At 38.1% G+C, this 20,472-nt stretch overlaps 1 protein-coding gene and 1 non-coding gene across 3 annotated transcripts; both read left to right on the forward strand.

The window, feature by feature from the left end:
• Window positions 1-52: 52 nt before the first annotated feature.
• On the forward strand, window positions 53-13,334 carry Ube2t (ubiquitin conjugating enzyme E2 T). 2 transcript variants are annotated; one of them, XM_027945676.2, is made up of 7 exons: window positions 53-130; window positions 9,301-9,470; window positions 10,035-10,104; window positions 11,670-11,775; window positions 11,862-11,960; window positions 12,080-12,163; window positions 12,967-13,334. In XM_027945676.2, the coding sequence occupies exons 2-7, from the start codon at window positions 9,362-9,364 to the stop codon at window positions 13,114-13,116; spliced, it is 618 nt and encodes a 205-aa protein (XP_027801477.1). In that variant the 5' UTR covers window positions 53-130; window positions 9,301-9,361; the 3' UTR covers window positions 13,117-13,334. The 2 variants fall into 2 exon arrangements, with proteins under 2 accessions (XP_027801477.1, XP_027801478.1); XM_027945677.2 differs by lacking the exon at window positions 53-130 and adding an exon at window positions 228-309.
• Window positions 13,335-18,786: 5,452 nt separating this feature from the next.
• Window positions 18,787-18,859, forward strand: Trnaa-ugc (transfer RNA alanine (anticodon UGC)). The gene has a single exon. It is a non-coding gene; the product is annotated as a tRNA-Ala (tRNA).
• The last annotated feature ends 1,613 nt before the right edge of the window (window positions 18,860-20,472 follow it).

Genomic DNA, 20,472 nt, shown 5'->3' on the forward strand with positions numbered 1-20,472 from the left:
GATGCGAACCAATCACAATCCTTACAGGGCAGGAGGCGGAGTCACACCAACAGCCCGGGCTCACGCAGGCGCGGATTCCCAGTTCCTACTAGATACCTGCGTTGCTGCGCTGTGAAGTGAGGTTGCACAGGTAAGCAAGTTTTCCGGCCCCGCACCCCAGAGAACGTACCCAGAGGAGCTCTAATGACTGAGGCAGGAGGATCACAAGTTCGAGGCCAGTCTCAGCTTAGTCTTGGGGGAAGATGTCTTGTTTTAGCTTAACAAGGGCGTTTTCCTCTCCACTGAAGGGAAAAATCAGAAAAGCCAATGGTGAGCGGAAGTTCTAAGTATTTTCGCAGTGAACTTGGGTGGAAGCTTTTCCAGGGATACCAGGGAGAAATTTGCCAGGGTGAAAAAGACGTAAGTGCCCTGTACTCGCCGCAGGGTATGAGCAGGCCGTTATTTTTACATCTCAGGTTTTGTTCATTAATTATTAAACGTCCTACAGGTTTGGATACAAGAAAAATCTTTTTTTAAAGACTAGGGACCTGTCCTAAAGAATCCGTCCTGATGAGAAGAAGCTATCAGAGATGCATTTGAGTGGTGTATAGGGTTGGGATGCATTACTGTAGTGGAGGGAGAATTTGGTGTGTACTGATCTGTAGGTGTGACCGAGAATGATATGGGCATTATGTCTGTGTGGCTAAAGCATAAATGCAAGGGAAGTAGTTTCTAAATATAAAGTTAAAAATATGGGTTGAAGCTAGATTGTGAAGAACCTTAACACCCAGAAAATATGCAGCAATTGATGGCTTTCGAGCCAAGGAGTGGCACATATCGATTTGTTGATATAGTGAGACTGGAGTCTAGTTCCTTTTTTTGAAAGAAATGTCTTACCTGTTCTCACTCTTTTCTAATCCCCTTACCTACCTTTCCAATGTGTTCTCTTTTTATGTAAAGGTATAAAAGTTATACTTCAGGATAATGGTTTCATTGTAACTAATTCCCAGTATATGCTTAACGACAAAGTTGTAAGGTTCTGTGTATCAAAGTTAAGGTTAATTATCTAGTGAAGTAATTGCTCCAAGAGATGATGTTCTTAAAGGTGTATCCAGAAGGACTGGGAGTGTAGCTTAGTGGTAGAGCATTTACTTAGCAAGCAAAGGGCCCTTGGGTTCAATCCCTAGCATCAAAACAAAACCAGCATAGCTAAGTAAATTTGGAAATACACAACGTATATGAAAGAGGTGTAATATAATTGATTCTACTATTAATTCACCCATAATATTAGTCTATTTAGATATTTAAATATTTCTGAAAGAGTGTGTTAATTGTGGAGAAGCACCTTGCCCCTCCCCTCTTAAAAAAAAAAAAAAAAAAAAGGAATGTGGGATGTATTGGCACATGCCTGTAGTTCTAGTGACAGAGGCAGGAGGATCACAAGTTCAAGGCCAGCCTCAGCTTAGTGAGGGCCTGTCTCAAAAAAAAAGGGCTGGGGTTGTAGCTCAGTGGCAGAATGCCCCTGGGTTATCCCCCCATGTACACCCCACTACCCCATCCAAAAAAAGAGACAACCAAAGAACTAAAATTAGTCTTTGGGACAGGATTCAGCAGTGTCTTAAGCAGACAATACACAAATTTAGTCTCCTTTGAACATGTCTCCCTATGTTTAAGATGGATGCATCAAAGTTGATGATTATCATAAATTAAAACTGTCTAGTAATCCTATCAAGTTATTCTTTGATTATAATTAGTAAAAATAACTTAGGGAGAGAATTGTGGAAATAAAGTTTTTACTGGGGTTTTTACAAATTAATTGGCTTTCTGATTAGTTTAAGGCTGTGTGAGTAAGTTAGCATGAATTAGTGTATCTAGGCCCCTTTGAATATAGGTTTACTGCTCAGAATCAGATCCTAAAATGTGATGACCATCTGAGGATTAATGTGACCATTTAAGCACTTGCTTTAAAAGGAGACCAACTTATTTGCATAGTTATTAAAAATAAATCATGGGCTGGGGTTGTGGTTCATTGGTGGAGCAAGTCTCTAGCATGTGCGAGGCCCTGGGTTCAATCCTCAGCATCATCTAAAAATAAATAAAATAAAGGTATTGTGTCCAACTAAAACTAAAAATTAAATATTAAAAAAAGTTGGAGCTGAGGTTGTGGCTCAGAGGTAGCCCGCTTGCCTAACATGTGTGACGCACTAGGTTTGATTCTCAGCACCATATACAAATAAATAAAAAATAAAGGTCCATCAAAAACTAAAAAATATTTTTTTTAAAAAAGTTAAATAAATCCTACCAGCTGGGCGCAGTGGCACCCGCCTATAATCCCAGTGGCTCAGGAGGCTGAGGCCAGAGGATCGTGAGTTCAAAGCCAGCCTCAGCAAAAATGAGGCGCTAAGCAACTCAGTGAGACCCTGTCTCTAAAAAAAATTAAAAATAGGGCTGGGGACATGGCTCAGTGGTCGAGTGCCCCTGAATTCAATCCTCAGCACCCCTATTTTTACTGAAGTTCATCTCAAAAAAAATTTTATTTATGAATACTCAGTTCATGGGAATACTCAATGAAATACTTTTACATGTCACTTTTTTCTGTATCTACATAAAGAATATGTGGTCTTATTCTCAGATCTAAGCATTAGAGAAATTCAGTGTTTCAAACTTTAGTAATTCTAAACTTATATTTTCTTGTAAAGAGTTTTCCTTCATTCTTTTTTTTAAGTTTTTATTTGTTCTTTTTAATTATACATGACAATAGAATGTATTTTGATATACATACGTGGAGTATAACTTTCCATTATCATGGTTGTACATAATGTGGAGTTACACTGGTCATGTATTCATATATGGACATAAGAAAGTTATGTCTCATTCATTCTACTGTCATGAGCCTTCCTTTGTGAGATATATATATATATATATATATATATATATATATATATATATATATATATATGTTGTAGATGGACACAATACCTTTATTTTATTTATTTATGTGGTGCTGAGGATCGAACCTAATGCCTCATACGTGCTAAGCAAGTGCTTTACCATTGAGTCCCAGCCCAGCCTCATATTCTTAAACTTTCCTACACATTTCCATCACTGTAACATTGATGATCAGGCTTTTATTTGTGATAACTTTTTATCATATTTATTGATAAAATAATTGACATACAATAAGCTGAATATATTGTGTACAATTTGGTAGGTTTTTGACTTAAATACACATTTGAGAAAATATTACCACAATCAAGATAATGAACATGTCTATTACTTCCAAAAATTTCTTAGTAATCCCTTCTAGCCATCCCTTCCATAATCCCTCCCTTTCTAAGCAAACACTTACTTAGAATAGAACTGGAGATTATGTGCTCTTTTTGTCTGTCTACTACTTGCACTCAGCATGATTATTTTTGACATTCATGCCTATTGTATCAGTAGTTTGTCCTTTTAAAAAAGTGTTGCATTTTAGAGTTATCCCACTGTTCATTTTTCCATTTTTCTATTGATGGATATTGGGGTTGTTTCCATTTTTTTAACTTTATTGAGATATTCACATACCATATAAGTCTCATTTAAATAAATATGTGATTCAGTGGGTTTTAGTGTGTCTTATGGTTGTGCAACCATTGCTATGATCCATTTTCCATCACCCTCAAAAGAAATACTGCCCATTAGCAGCTGCTCCCTATCTTCTTTTCCCCATCCCTTGACAACCACTCATCAAATTTCTGTCTCTAACATATTACCTATTCTAGACATTTCACATAAATGGAATTGTACAAGGCTGTATATGATATTTTGTGACTTCTTTCACTTAGCATAGTATTTTCAAGGCTGTTCTGTGGCATGTACGGGTGCTTTGTTTTTCTATTGCTGAATAATATTCCACAGTGTGGTCATATCATATTTGTTTATCCATTCTTCAAATTATGTATATTTGTATTGTTTTCATTTGTCAACTGCTACAAATAGTGTTGCTATTTGCATTAGTGTATGGATTTTATGGACATATAATTTCAGTTCTCTTGGGTATGTGCCAAGGAGTGGATGCAGGGTCATAGGTAACTATGTAAACATTTTGTGGAACTGGCAGACTGTTTGCCAAAGCAACTACCTCATTTCACATTCCCTTGAGCAACACATGAGGGTTCTAATTTCTTCATATCCTCATCAACACTTAGATATAATCTGGTTTTCTTCATTATAGACATTCTAGTGGTTGTGAAGTGATATTTCACTGTGGTTTTGATTTGTATTTCCCTAATGATTAATGATGTTGGAATCTTTTCATGTGCTGTTGGGGATTTGTATATTTTTGAAGGAATGTCTATTTAAATCCTTTGCCTATTTTTTTTTAATTGGGTTGTCTTTTTTCAGTGAGTTATTTATATATTTTAGATGCAAAAAAGTCCCTTATCTGGTATATAATGATTTATTAATATGTTTTTTTTTTCCTTTCTGTTGTCTTATCACTTCATGGTTTAATTTTAATGAAGTCAAATTTTATCAGGTTTTCTGTGTGTATGCTCTTGGTATCTTATGTATAAAAAAACTTTGCCTAACCCAAGACTACAAAGATATACTCTTATTTTCATTATTATTCCATTTATCTCTTTAATTTTTGCCAGATACAGAATTCTAAATCTGCTTTTCTTTCTATACTTCAAAGATGTTGCTCCACTGTCTTCTGGCATGCATTGTTTCTGAGGCATCTGTTGCCTTTATATTTTTGTTCCTTTGAACATAATATGTCTTCTTTCCTCATACTGCTTTTACATTTTCTTTTTATCACTATTTAGTTCTTGTTGTTGCAATTTGGTTAGAATGTGTTTTGTTTTCTTTGTGCTTCTTAGTAATTCTTTGAGCATCTTGAATCTGCAAGTTTATACTTTCAGTCAAGTTTGTGAATTTCTTGGCTATTATTTCTTCAAATATCTATCCTCCATCCTCTTTCTGGGACTCCATTGGCATGTGAATTAGGTTATTTGATGTTGTCTTATGGTTTCCAGATACCCTGTTCAATTTTTGACAGTTCTTTTTCCTTGTTTGGTGTCTAGAAGTTTGGGTCTTTTTCTTCCATGTTTCTCCTTAGCATGCCTGCTCTATTTCTTGAAGACATGGAATATATTAATATAACTTTTTTTAAAATTTTAATTTGTAATATAACTGTTTTAAAATCCTTATTTTTATCACTATTCATCTAGGTCATGTCTTTTTTTCCTCTGACTGCTCTAAGACTATTCTTTTTGCAACACGTTCTCACTGTATTACTCAGGCTGGTCTCAAATGAGCCTCATGCCTCAGACTCCTTGAATAGCTGGGATTGCAGATTATTATTATAATCCCTTCTAGCCATCCCTTCCAGCGAACATTTTCTTTTTTATCTTTGCTTTTTTTAACAGTTTAATTATGACATGCATAGAGTGGTTTTCTTTGTATTTCTCTCTCTTGAATATCTTACTTAGAAGTTCTTCACCCAATAGTTTTCTTCAGACTTTTGACTGTCTCATTGGGTTTAAAAAAAAAAAAAAGAATTAAAATACAAACTAGTATGAGTGGAGAGTTCATTTATTCCAAGGTCCTTGTATTGCTTGGAGAAGAGTTGGTACTAGTAAATGATATACTTTTAATTTAAAGTTGCTGAGGGGGTAACTTCTACTGGATTCAGTAATTCAGGTGTGTGAGTGTGTGTGTGTGTGTTTTGTACTTGATGTACATTTTATATAAAAAAGAAACTGTTGTAGGGTACCACAAGGCAGATTTACAAACAATCTTAAGTTGCAGAAAAACAAGAAAGTAACTTTCTATGTGATCCTAATAAAGGTACTCTTTCCTTGATCCTAAGAAAATCATATATTTTTAGAAGTTAAAACTATTAAGTTTTCAGAAGTGCAAAATACATTCAGAAAAAAAGAAATCTTTATACTTAAGGGAAAAGTTCTGTTTTTCATTTTCTCTCTTTCTTTCTTTCTTTCTTTTTTTTTAAGAACCCGCTATATTTTTAGTTGTAGATGGACACAATACCTTTATTTTATTTATTTATTTTTATGTGGTGCTGAGGATTGAACCCAGTGCCTCACACGTGCTAGGCAAGCACTCTACCACTGAGCCACAATTTTTTGTTCTTGGCATAAATTTTCATTCTTTGCAAGGGAACCAAACTTCCTGAACCCCTTTCAGTGTTATCCAAAACTTGAACTATTTCTGGATATCAAAAATCTGTTCACAAATGGGCTATGCAATTCGATCATCCTTTTGACTTGATACTTTTCTTTGTCAAAATTAAATGATACAGCATTAGTTTCTCTTCTGTAGACATCGTCTGTAACACCAGCTTCTACATCTACGAAATATTTGCAGCCAAGCCAGAGGTGGAACTACTCTTCTGTAAAACCCAGAAGGAAGAACTATCTGAATGTCTTTTCACAAAGGCCTTATCCGTAGTGTACTGGATAATCCTAAGCACTGTGTAGATCCTGGTGCACAGCCCTCGTGGGCCCCCTTGTCACATCAGGGCCTCAAGCCGCCCTTCTGGTAGGCCGTGACTGCTTACTAGAGGAGACGGTGTGTGTCTTTTTAAAGCAGGGCATTGCAGAGCAAGGATGCCAGGGAAGGAGAGAACAGAGTTTCCAGAAAGACCAAGAACAGATTGAGCCCTGCAGCAAGAAACACTCTAGGCTCTAACCTCTAGCTTTTCAACTTTAGACTTTGATAAGTTAAATGTGTATGTTCAAATCTATGTGATGATTTTTAAAAGTAGACCAAAAACTTTCAAGACAATAGAGAAAAACCAAAAGAAGAAAAAAAATAACCTTATAATTTCAGATATATACAAAAGGCACATCATAAGCCTAAAGATACAGAAAAATAGAAAATGAAACAATAGGAAATGGTGTCTCAGGCAAATATCATCTAGAAGAAAGCTGAGATAGCTTTAATATGAAATATACTTTAAGGATAAATCATTACTAGAGAAGAGAACATTCTCTAAAAATGATAAAAACTAAAATTTGCTATAAATATGTAACAATTTTAAACTTGTATGTCTCTAATAGCCTAACCTAAATATTTAAGGCAAAATTTGACAAAACTACCAGGAGAAATTACATTTACCATCGTAGTGCTTTATCAGTTAAACATCAGACTCAATAATTGATAAATCACAAGAGAAAAAAATCAGTACAGACATAAAAAACAAAAACACAGTTAAGCTTATCTAATGGCATAAATAGAATATTTCCTCAAATAACTTTGGTGTGTAGGTATTTTTAAGCATACACAGGACATTTGTGAATAGTGACTACATATTTGACAATAAAGCAAGACTCATCAAATTCAAAGGATATATATATATATATATATATAAACTACACATTAGAAATCAATAACATAACTAGGAAACCCCCACATTTGAAAATTAAACCCATTTCTAAATTAAAGAGGAAATTATATGGGAAAGTAGAGAATATTGAGAATGGGAGAATATTCTACAGATCAAAATTTTGGTATTCAATGACAATTAGAAGGCAATGTATAGTCTTGTGTGTTTACATTTGAAATAAGAAAGACGAAAAATTAAACATAACCTAAGTTGGAAAAACTAAGAAAGTAGGATAGAAATAAGCAAAGTCAAAAGCTTTGCCTTGAAGGTTAGAAATCAGGCAAGAATAACAGCTATCAGCTCTTCTATTCTAGGTTGTGCTGGAAGTTACCATCAGAAGAGAAGACAGGAGAAGGGTAGAAGGGGAGAGAGAAACTGATCATGTGTGGATGATGTGATTGGCTGTTAGAATTACCCAAACCCCCCCATCCCTAAGTGGATTTAATATTAACATTATTAAGGTTTCAGTTAAAAATCAATTATATTTACATATACTAGCAAGAAATAGGTAGAAAATATTTTTTTGAAAAGATAAAAAATAAAATGCTTAGGAATATATCTAACATCAAATAAGACTTTACATAAAAATTATAAAATTTTTTATAATTTGCTTTTTTTAACAGTTTATAAAGATCCATGAGTAATTAAAACATTCCTAAAGAAAAAGCACAGGGTATATAAATTATAGTAAAACATCATGTTATGAACATCATGTTATACACCCTAAACATACACAAATCGTATTGGCCAATTATACCTCAATAAAGCTGGAAGCAATTTAAATAAATATGAAAATAAGCTGTAGTAATTGAAACACTGGAATATTGGTCCAAAAATAATCTACTTAACCAATGCAACAAATTCAAGCAAGAGTCCCAAAATAGATCCACTTGTAGACAGAAATTTAATTTATGGTAATATCAGGGAAAAGAATGGACTTTTCCAGTAGATGGTGCTAGGACAATTGGTTATATATTTATTTGGTGAATATTTTTAAATTGGACCCCTACCTCTCACAATATAAAAATACCAATTCCTAGTGAATTAAAAAAACTGAAGTGTGAAAAGTGAAATTATAACAAGATTTGAGGAATGTGTTGGAAAATATCTTTAAATTTGGTATGGAAAGGATTTTAAATTGATTTAAGTGTTTTGATCAAAGGGCACCTTAAAGTGGAAAAATAAACCATAACTAGGAGATATTTGTAATACCTATCAGATTATTACCATCCTGTGGCTGATCGGTTACCAGAGGGAGAACTAGAGGAAGAGAGTGAATGGATGTGTTATGGGATTCGTTTTAGATGAGAAAGACTTTGGACTTATTTGAATGTTAGGACTAAGAAGGAAAGATTGGCAGTACTAGGGAAAGGTGGACTAATTGATGGGGTGGGTTCCCTGGAAGATGTGGAATGTGGAATCCACATGGAGAGAACTTCAGGCAGCAGCTTGTGTCTGAGGATTGACAGTCATTCTTGCTCTCAGAGAGCTTAGATAGGCTTCTTCACGCTGCTAGTATTTGTCCAGGCCCTGCCTGGCCTCATGAGTTTATAATTATCAGAGGAAGCGTACATTAATTTAAAACCTTTAGTGGTTTTTTCATTTGTTTGGTGTTTTGTTTTATACGGGGGATTGAATCCAGAGGCATTTTACCACTGACCTACACCCCCAGTCGTTTGTATTGTAAGACAAGGTCTTGCTAAGTTGCTGAAGCAGCTCTCAAATTTGCAATCCTACCTCGGCCTCCTGTTTATTTTAAAAATTTATTTGCTTGAGTAGATGAAATGTTCACAAGAAGGAAGTAGAAAAAACTCAGACTCCCTTGTCAGAATAGAGATTAAGAGGAATCTGACGTTCACTAAACTGAAAGTATGTGCTGAAAGTTCCAGTCACCTCTGCTAACTATTTCATGGTTGCTCTTTTTCCTCCCTCAGCACATCCCAACCAGCCTGTTTTGTGGAGCCGTGAGCTGTGTGGTTCCTTTTACTTGGGATCATGCAAAGAGCATCCCGACTGAAAAAAGAGCTGCACATGTTATCCACAGAGCCACCCCCAGGCATCACATGCTGGCAAGAAAAGGACCAGACGGACAACCTGCGAGCTCGTGGGTATCCCATCATGCCTATCATGAGGGTCATGGCCCCATTTGAAGATTGTGCTGAAATCAAACATTTGTGTGTTCTGAAGTAGGGAACAGGTCCAAGTGCCCTCCCATCTTTTTTTACTCATTTGTTTATTGTCCTAAAAGTTTTGCTTGGAATTTCTGGATTCTTTGAGTTTTTATTATACCTTTTGCTGATTTAAAATCAGAATTTTGGCATCAGGTCTAAAGCAGTATTTAGACCAAAGCTGGCCATTTCAAATATCTAGGAGGCCAGACGGGAAACATAAGTGATTAAAATATTGCTGTCCAAACAAAACAAATCTGTAGGTTGTATTTGGTCTGGTAGCCAGCATTTACAACTTCTGTTTTAGATCTTCTCTGTGTCCTTTGAGACCATCAACTTTTGGGGTACATCAACATTATGATGCATTGCAAAAGACTAAAGCCCTGAGAGAGAATTATTGTCCTGGACCTAGTTTTTTCTGTTAGGACCATACCCTTATTAAGTCCATATGGAATGATAATTCAAATCATCTGATTCCCTTTTTACCCTTTTCTTTGAAGAAATATTAGGTGGAGCCAATACACCTTATGAGAAAGGTGTTTTCAAGCTGGAAATCCTCGTTCCTGAGCGGTTAGTGCAAGTTTGGTTCTTAACCTATAAAGTAAAAGTTACTGGAAGATGGAACAATGTAGTATATAGAGCATTAAACGTAGGAGTAAAGCACCTGATTTTCTTTGTTTTTTTGGTGTTTGTTTTCTGTCGGTGCTGGGATTAAATCCATAGCTGTGCACATGCTAGGCAAGCATTCCACCACCAGGCTACACCCGCAACCCAAAGCACCTGGGTTTTAATTCTAGTCTTATCATGACTTAATACAATTAAGTTTTTTTGCTTGTTTGTTTTGTTTTTATCTCTCTGGAATTTAATTTCCTTGTCTAAAAGAATGGACTAAATCACAACTGAGCCTTCCCTCATCCCACCTCTGCACCTTTAAACCATGCTTTTAGCATAACATAAAATTTATCATTTTAACCAATTTTTATTGTTGTTGTTGTTTTGTACAAAAAAAAGTAAAGTGTCCCTGGATTAAAACCACGGGTACTTGATCACTGAGCTACATCCCCAACCCTTTTTATTTATTTGAGACAGGGTCTTGCTAAGTTGCTTAGGGCCTCACAAAATTGCAGAGGCTGGCCTAGAACTTCAGATCCTCCTAACTCAGGCTCCCAACTCACAGAGATTACAGGCATGGGCCACCACATCCAGCCATTTTAACCATTTTTTAAATATTCACATTGTTGTGCAACCATCACTAAAACTATATATAGAACTTTTGTATCTTCCCAAACTATATAACTCCCTGTCTTCCCTGCCCCCAGTTCCTGGCAACCACCATTCAACTTTCCATCTCAATATTAAGGTCCTTCTTAGTTAAAGTCTTCTTTAAGACTCGGATCAGTTAAGTTACAGTTGTACTTTTGTGCAGAATGAGGAAGGATGAAATGAATTCCTATCTATTTAAATGTAGACATTTAAAAGTTCATCCTGGCCAAACTTGATAAAGCCTGAGAGAATAGCTTAAGAATCATCATACATCAGTTCTGAAAATAGACTGGGAACTTTCCAAGATTTGTTTCTCACTAAAGAGACATAATACCAAATGCAACATATAAGTCTTAATTAGATCCCATTTTGAAAAAGCTAGCTATTAAAAAAAAAATTGGGACAGTTAAGGAAATCTGAATAGGAAGAGATATTATGGAATTATTTTTTAAAAGTTTTGTAAGTGTAATGGTGTTAGAGTTCTATAGGAGAATATCCTTATTCTTAAGAGATACATGCTGAAATATTGAGAAGGTAAAGTAGAGCTGGGAATGTAGTTCAGTGGTAGAGTGATCATATAGCATGTGCAAGGCCCCGGGTTCAATCCCCAGTGCTGAAAAAAAGGTGAAGTGGCTTGATTTAAGGTGGTGGGTATATGAATGTTTTCGATACTATTATTTCAACTTTTGACTATTCTTAAATTTTTATAATAAAAATTTTGGAAGAGAAAAGGTTTGCCTCATTTCAAATGCTGTCTTCCTGACATTTTTCTAATATCAGCATTACCTTTTATCTATTAGTGACCAGGGAAATACTTAAAACATAATAAAAACCATAGTAAAATAATGATTTCCTGTTCTATACATTGAAAGGTACCCGTTTGAACCTCCGCAGATTCGATTTTTGACTCCAATCTATCATCCAAACATTGATTCTGCTGGAAGGATTTGTCTAGATGTTCTCAAACTGCCACCAAAAGTGAGTGGTGTATAAAGATTAACTGAATAAAACTTGAATTGCAGTGTCACATTCTAATATAAAAGCAAGTGCTTATCTGTGTACAGGGTGCCTGGAGACCATCACTCAACATTGCAACTGTGTTGACCTCAATTCAGCTGCTCATGTCAGAACCCAACCCTGATGACCCACTGATGGCTGACATTGTAAGTAACTCATTTCCTCAGCAGCACATAGCCTACTCTCTCATAACTCTAATGATGCATACCATGCCAAATCTTTTTTTTTTTTTCTTCTTTTTCCTCCATGAATTCTTTTGTCTCAGTCCTCAGAATTTAAATATAATAAGCCAGTCTTCCTCAAGAATGCCAGGGAGTGGACAGAGAAGCATGCAAGACCAAAACAAAAGGTATGATATTTGCTATTATTATCAGTTTGTTAAATGTATGTGTGTATATATATATATATATATATATATATATATATATATATATGTATAAAAATAATGTTTATTAGATTTGCCAAATTTATACTGTAGCTAGAATAGCTAGGTGATCTTTTTCTCCTATTGCAACCATCTAATAACTATTTAACAAAACAGCCTGGTAGCTAACCAGCAGTAAATTTTTCCTAATAGTTGTCATCTGCTGGCAACACTAGAGGGCAGGCAGCTTCTAGTTAATATATATATTATTTTTTTTGGTTTCTAGGGGGTAGCAGGAATAGAAAGGGAGGTGACTTGGAGGGTTTTTTTTTTTTTTTTTCTGAGTTATCTCTTTTAATACTGAGGAAGGACTATATTTATAGAAACTAGTTGCAGAAATAAGGAGGGTTTTAGGTTGAAGGGGAAATTTTTATATTTCTTATGGGACCATTCATGGAAGAAAGGAAAAGGAAAAACTTCCCTGATTTAAGTTGATAAAGTTTCCTCATTTAACAAAATACAAATTACAAGATTATAGAGCTTAGCACCTCCTGGTTTTTGCTGAGTTAGATACTTGAAATTGAGTAGAGTCACAGTTATGTGTTATTTGTTAAAGGAAATAATTAAACAAAAATTTTAGGAAGATGCTTTCAGAGAAAATACCATATATACCATGCAATATATAAACCTTGTAACAAAATACCTGGAAATAATATTACAGAGATTCACTGTTTTTCTTTGGCATTTGTGTGAACTTTGTTGTATTTCCCCTTACCTCTCCTTTTTAGGCCACTGAGGAAGAGATGCTTGATAATTCAGCAGAGGGCAGTGAGTCTGAAGCCCACAACTCAACACAAAAAAGGAAGGCCAGGCAGCTAGTAGGCACAGAAAAGAAATTTTGCCCTGATGTTCAGGGAGTTTGTCCTGGTCCATCTTAGTTAATGTATTCTTTGACTAGATGGTCTAATTTGCTTACCTTTCCTAAATGTTTTTCTTTGTATTTGATGACATTGTAATTTTTGTATCCTATAAAAGACCCTGTATATTTATGTGTTCTGCTCTGCTCTCGAGTGATTCTCTGTTTGTTTTATTTATCTTGCACATATGTATTTTGAAACCTTTTAAACCTGAAAAATAAATAATCATCTAATGTTGAGTATGTGTTTATCCTTCATGGGTATTTGAGAGTGGACTGGCCAGGGTGCTGTATAATCAGAATGTTAAAATATCTGTCCTTTCTATTGCCAACTTACCACCATTACTAGGGACACCGAATGTTTAATATAGAGGCAAAATAGCTGTTAGAAATAATTCAGTTACCTCTAGGCTCTCAGAAGTCCTTTTTGAGGACTTTTCAGAGTCCTCAAAACTGGGAATAAGACAGTGTGCCCTTTTGTTAATGTTTCATCTTTTTGCAGCTTTCACTTTTTGTGATCAGTATAGCTGTTCCTGTCAGCAAATATTTAAGGTACACCTACTGTGTGCCAAGTTCATGTTTGAGAACGTAAAGGCAAGGAGGTCAGACATGGGATTGTTCAAATAATCATACAAATTTAAACAGGGATTATTAATCCCTTTCACTCCCTAGCATCATTTCATGGCAAAGTATTACTCTGAACAATTAGGTGCTGCACTTGAATCCCCTACTTGTGATTTTATATACTTATCTTGTTTTTTTTTTTTTTTCTTTTTTCTTCACGCTAGAATCAAACCCAGGGCCCTACATGTGTTCGGCAAACACTCTACCACTGAGCTGTATCTCTAGACCTTATAGAATTCTCCAACTCACTACTCAAAGACAGTTACTGTGTTCATTTTAAAGTCCAGGAGTTAATTTTATTCTGGGTTTGTCTTCTATACTCATTAAGTTAAGTTTGGGTTCCTAGATACCATTAATGTATCAGTTAGGATGCTTTCAGTAGTGAATAAAATCTGACCCTGACTGGTAATAAAGGAAATCTATCACCTTACTAAATAGAAGGGGTAGAGCAAACATCTGGATTGGTGGGTTCAGAAATTCAACAATATCAAAATCTTGGTTTCTGTGCAACCTCCGTCCACACTATCAGCTTTCTCTCGGGCTGCTTTTTCCTAAAGTTTCTTCCCCTACTAGCCTCAGTGACACTTTCTTCTTAACATCTATCAGACCAGAGGCCTCTGCTTTCTGTGGAACAAAAGTCTATTATTGGACCACTCTGGAAGCAATCACTGTGGCCAGGGAAACGCCATGCGCTGATTGGTCTGGGTTTAACACATGTGAAATGAGAGTTGGACTTAGGGAACCCATTGTAGGAAAACAGCACCTCTAATAAACCAAAAAACCTCCTACACTCTAATCTGTCACCCAGTCTGTTCAGCTCTACAAGCTACTTTTCCCCTCCTCCACTTCTAATACTGGTTCAAGCTCCATCATCTCTCACCTGCATCTTAGCCACAGCCTTCTATCTTGTTTCCTTGCCACCACCCTTGACCCTTGAGAATCCCTGCTTCTCAGAGCAGCAGGAATAATCTCTTGACAATGGAGGTCAGATTTGACTTCCATCCTTCAACCCCTCCAAGTGGGTTCCTTTTTCAATGAGAACAAAAATCTAGTCTACTTCCCTACCAGTGAGACCCTTCATGATCTGGCCCTTACTTGCTTGATCTCTACCCCTTCTACACCACACTCCAGCTACACTGGCCCACTTTCAATCTCAAACATTCGTGCTTCAAGTCTCTCGCATATGCCATTTCCTCTGCCTCCTACATTCCTCAGGATGATCTCGACTGACCATCTCAAATGTAGCTGTAGCAGAAAGGCCTCATGCCATCTACAGATGCCCTAGAGCCTCAGCTGGCTGGCTGGAGGGCAGCTTGCGGTCCCTGACTGCACGGGGCTGCCAGTGAAGTCTGGGAGAGGCTGGGGCAACACACTCATTGCACACGAGGCTCATAGCCCATTACCCTGATTAATTTTCCTCATAGCACTAGAACCTATCTGAAAAATGTGTGTCTACTGTCTTGACCCCAGGTGCTGAGGATATAGTGGCTACAAGGGACTATTCTCTAATCACAAGAAATATCAGAGCTGAAAGTTACTAGAAGCCAGTCATTCCTCTATCTCTGCCTTAACAAGTGCAGAGGACTTGGGTTAGAGATCAGAAGTGATGGGCCTGAGAACTAGCAAAGCCCAGATCCTACCCCCAGCCCAAGATGAGAAATGGCTAAAAGCCAGAACTTGAGTCAAGAAGACCTGTTTCCAGCCCTGGTGGTGCTGCTTCCCACTTGCACTATCTTAGTGCTCTGCTCAATCTTTCTGGTTTTGGTTTTTGCCTCTGTAAAGCAGATCGTGATGGTCCTTAACCCATGAGATCATTGTGAGGATTGACTGAGATGATGCGTGTAAAGCACCCAGAACATGACCTGGCACAGGGCTCAACGTTTGTTGGGTACTTGGCTGAGGACTGGGGAATGGAGACAGCAGTCCAACCATCGGTGGGCCCCAGAAGCTGCTCTGCCCCCTGCCTATTTGCCAGTCTGCTCCGTTCCTAGGACAAGCAAGCTGAGCAAAGTTTCTCAACTCGAAATCCCTAATTAAAGAGGAGAGATGACATCCATGACTGATCATATAAACACTGCAGATTCCAAGTTCCCTTCTCCTGCTGCCCCAGTCCCCCTCTTCACCTCTCCCCACAAGCTATCTAAATAAGAACAGATTTTACCACCCACCTTGTGGGCAGAGTCGAAGCTGAGGCTGGGACCAGCTATTTATCCTTCGGCTGCTGCGGGAATTCAACACATACAAATAAAGCTCCTTTTCCAGCCAAGTGTGTATTTTTCCATCAGTGTGTGGCCCCCCTGCCCAGGTTGTCTTGTTTAGGTTGGGACAGCAGGAGGGAGGGGACAGGGAGGGGTGTGGGGCTGTGGTTTCAGAATCTGCCCCCAAGGCTGGCTGGCTGCAGGGCAGCTTGCGGTCCCTGACTGCACGGGGCTGCCAGTGAAGTCTGGGAGAGGCTGGGGCAACACACTCATTGCACACAAGAAACAACACATTCCGCTCTCTCCTTGCTTCTTGGCAAGTCACTCCTGCCTCCTGCCATGGCCCCCAGAGTGTCCATCCCTCCCTCCAACTCGTAGTTTATATTAGGGATGACAGATTATCCAATGCCTCTCATCCTACCCTCCCTTCCACACCCCCCACCCCAGCTCCAGAATTTCTCCCCTTCATGAGCTTACCTTGCCCATCCCTTCCCCCACTCCACTAGACTGGGTCCCCTTCCTTCCATTGCCTTCCTCTGTTAACCAGAACCCTGAAACTTGTGCTTTAGACAAGGGGTGCCTCCCATCAGAGGCACCCTCCTCTAGGAGGTGAATTCTTAGACACCTGGTTTTCTCTCTTGTTCTGGCAGTAGCCAGGCACTAAGCTAAGCTCTTTACAAGAAAAATCTTTTTAAAGCTCTCCAAAGACCTTTAGAGATTAGGCATTATTAGCCCCATTTTACTGATGATGAAACTGAGACTCAGAGAAGTTAAGTAAAACCTAGGGGCAACTGGCTATTTATGGCACATCTGGGATTCAACCCAGATCTAATTCCAGAATCATATTTATCAACTGTATGATTCAGTTCTAATATTGATACATCTGTCTCTGCAGTTCTCCCCAAAGTAGCTGCAGGGTCATGGGCAAGTATCTCGACCCTTCCATCTCCTCCTCTATAAAACTGAGCTCCCTCTGCATGCTAATATGTGACAGCTCTGGAATTCTGAAGCTACCTGACACATCCAAACAGGGCAGTGCAAGTCAATCTGCTCACTTACCTTCTCACTTCCCCTTCTAGTCCCTCTTGTGTTCTCTTGCCTTAGGTTACCTACCACACAGGCCCACTGTCTATACCTGATAGCTCATCCCATCCTGACAATCTTTTTTTTTTTGTACTAGGGATTGAACTCAGAACACTCAAACATTGAATTACATCCCCAAGTGTATTTATTTTGTATTTTGAGACAGTCTCACTAAGTTGCTTAGGACCTCGCTAAATTGCTGAGGCTGGCCTCAAACTTGCAATCCTCCTGCATCAATCTCCCAAGCCACTAGGGTTATAGGTGTGAGCCACTGCATCCAGCCTGGCATTCTTTTTTGCCCATAAAAATTCCCTTCCAGTAGCTGCCCTCTTCCACCTTAATGGCTGATAAGAGGACAATAGGTTGCTCCTCCTCCCCTGGATAGTGGGTGATGGCAGATAGTGACTTGGGAAAGAAGCCTCTGGCTGCTTCTCCATACAAGTGACAGAAATCTAACACTCTCACTTGTGCAAACAAAAATACCAGTTCACAGCTTGAGAAGTCCAAACTTACTTTTTAGGCATGGCTAAGTATAAATGCTCAGGATTCATTTCTCTCCAAGTGGCTACACAGACACCTGCTCCAATGAAAGAGTACTTTCTAACAGCTCTACCAAAGTTCCTGGATTGGTTCTCATTAAAAGGACTTGGAGCCAGGTGCAGTGGCACATGCCTGTATTTCCAGTGACTCGAGAGATTGAGGCAGGAGGATTGCAAGTTCAAGGCCTGCCTCAGCAACTTACTGAGAGCCTGTCTCAAAATACAAAATAAAAAGAGCTAGAGCTAGAGCTCAGTGGTAAAGCATCCCTGGGTTCAATTCCCCAATACTTAAAAAAAAAAAATCTTGGGATATGAGCCCCCTCCTTGGACAAATCATGTGCCCAGGGGACAGAAAAGGCTGATAAGACTTCTACTTATGGCACCTAGGATGGAGTTAACTCTGTTCGAACAGGCAGTATAGAGCTGTGGGGAGCACTGCCTGAAGGAAAGCCAAATGGATGTTACTAGAACAGAGGAAGACAGACTAAAGTAAATAGCTATGACTAACCTGAAGGAACAAGTTGCCCTAATGGTTGAATTTCAACCATTATGGTACCCAAGGTAAGAGCTGATACAAAGAAGAGACAGAGAACTTGAGGACCTTTTAAATCTCACTATTAAATATACACCCACAGAGCTTTATTATAAACAGGAAGACCTGCCCAAAGTGCATGCATAGACTGAGGAATGGAGTTCCAGAGCATCATTTCTTAGGGATACAAATGGTTTAGTTCAGATAAGAACTATCTTTTACTCTGTGTTATTTGCATCTCCTTCAGATAAAGGTCCCAATGGTCCCTTGAGATTGGGAAAAAAATCTTTAGGGATATAAATATTATGTTAATTTCTTAATTCTGTTTTCTCCCCACCCCCTTTAACAGAAATTAATTGACATATTCTTTGTGCTAGGTCCTGTGAAAAGAATTTAGGATACAACAATGAATGAGATCAACAGGGTCCTTGCTCTTGTGGAACTATCCTGCTAGGTCAATTTCAGAAGAGCCTTGTCTACCCTTGCTCAAGCAAAAGACGTGAGCAGTCATATTTTGTCCACCACAAACCCACAGAGACATATCCATTTACACACTATAATTTAGTGGACCAGGAGAGGTACCCAACCTAAGAGTAGTTAGCCCATTATATTTGATCATAGGCATAAATGACTTGGCCTAGTATAGAAAAAGAAGCTTGGCTAGTCCATTTCTCAATCTCTCAGGACATTGCTCCAGGAAATGCCAAAAGAGGGCTGGGGATGTAGCTCAGTTGGCAGAGTGCTTGCCTTGCAAGCACAAGGCCCTGGGTTCAATCCCCAGCACCCCCCCCCAAAAAAAAAAAAGCCAAAAGAACACAAGGCAATTATCCCAAGACCTGATGCTGATAGGATGTTTACAGAAGCCTTGAAGAATAGGTTCACAGTGAGGACCATGCAAGCAGAAGTCGTGAATCAACGTAGCCTACTAACCAAACGAAGGTTAAAAAAAAAAAAAAGGTATAATTAACCCAGGAGGTGTGCATATCTAATTCTGGCTAATTAGGAGGCTGAGTAGGAGGATGCCAAGTTTAAGGCCAGTGTGAGCAACTTACAGAGACCCTATCTCAAAATAGAATAAAAGATCTAGGGATGTAGTTCAGTGGTAGAGCACTTGCTAGCATGTGTGAAGCCCTGGGTTCAATCTCCAATACTGAAGGGGGAAAAAATGGTATAATTATTCAGGATTATTCTTTTGACTCAGCAATCCCACATATATACATGTGTGTTAAAAAGGTACTTGTTGCAGTATCGTTTATAAGAGCAAGCTATTAAGCAATCCAAATGTCCATCAGAAAGGGAACAGTGAGATAAAATTATATTATCCATATAATGGGATACCAATACTATGAAAAAAAATGGGCAAGTTTTCTTCTGTGGAAAGATCTTTGAGCTGTATTAGTAGGTTTAAAAAAGAAAAGGCAGAAGCACATGTGTGGTATTCTAACTTTAGGTAAAAATAATAATAATAAGCACTGCTATGCATCTTGCTTGTCTATGCATTGAAAAAACCTCTGGAAGGATATGTAAGACCCTAATAACAGTGGCAAACCAGTGAGGTTTTAGAAAGTGAGCAAATAGGGACAGGAATGGGACAGAGACTATTATTTGAAAAACGTACGTTATTTGAACCATGTCAACGTATTACTTATATAAAAATTAGATTAAAGCTTTCTGAACACAAAAAAAATTAGATTAAAGCTTTTTTTTTTTTTTTTTTTAGTCGTGGTTGAGGACAGACAGGAGACCAGGCCTACAAGAACAGCTTAGCCCACTTGTGGTGGACGTGAGTGACTAATCACAGATTCCAACTTGCTAGAACTCAGAGCTGCTTCAAATCCAGAACAGCTCCAGATTTTAGATACAAGGGCCAATCCCACTGCTCTCTCTGATCTTGAGTTTGCATAGACTCTGCCTCCATTGTTGCTTTATATTCTCTCAAGGATTACACACTTACTGGAGTTAATGCCTGGATCTCTTTCCCTTCACCTAGTCTAACCAGAACAGCCTTCCTGAGAATGAGTTAGAAGGATGGAGGGGTTTGAAATGCTCTGTCTTGGAGAAGAATGGAGTTCATGTATCAGTTAAAAAATGAAATAAAATTTGAAACACTTTTAAATTCAAAAAAGGAAAAAGAAGAGGAGGAACAAGAGAAAGAGGAGAAGGAGGGAAAAACAGGAGAGGAAAGAGCAAAGAGAGGAAGAAAGAAAAGGAAGGAGCAGGATGAGAGAGTCAGGTACTAGGCCACCAAAGCCCTGGTATAGTTCTGGAGCTAGCACCTCATTCCTTTGGCTGCAGGTTTTTGTTAAACTTGAGAAGGGCCCTGGTTGTCTCGGGGGCATTCATCCTACTCAGAAGCAAGGCTTGAGGGAGAAGCTTTCCAAAGCAGAGAGTGGGTGAGGAAG

This window comes from Marmota flaviventris, chromosome 12 (genome assembly GCF_047511675.1).
Source record: "Marmota flaviventris isolate mMarFla1 chromosome 12, mMarFla1.hap1, whole genome shotgun sequence".
NCBI lineage: Eukaryota > Metazoa > Chordata > Mammalia > Rodentia > Sciuridae > Marmota > Marmota flaviventris.

Coding starts and splice junctions, on each gene's coding strand:
- Ube2t (XM_027945676.2), top strand. CDS start 9,362: ATGCAAAGAGCATCCCGACTGAAAAAAGAGCTGCACATGTTATCCACA. Junction 9,471..10,034: donor GACGGACAACCTGCGAGCTC/GTGGGTATCCCA, acceptor TTTTCTTTGAAG/AAATATTAGGTGGAGCCAAT. Junction 12,164..12,966: donor ATGCAAGACCAAAACAAAAG/GTATGATATTTG, acceptor TCTCCTTTTTAG/GCCACTGAGGAAGAGATGCT.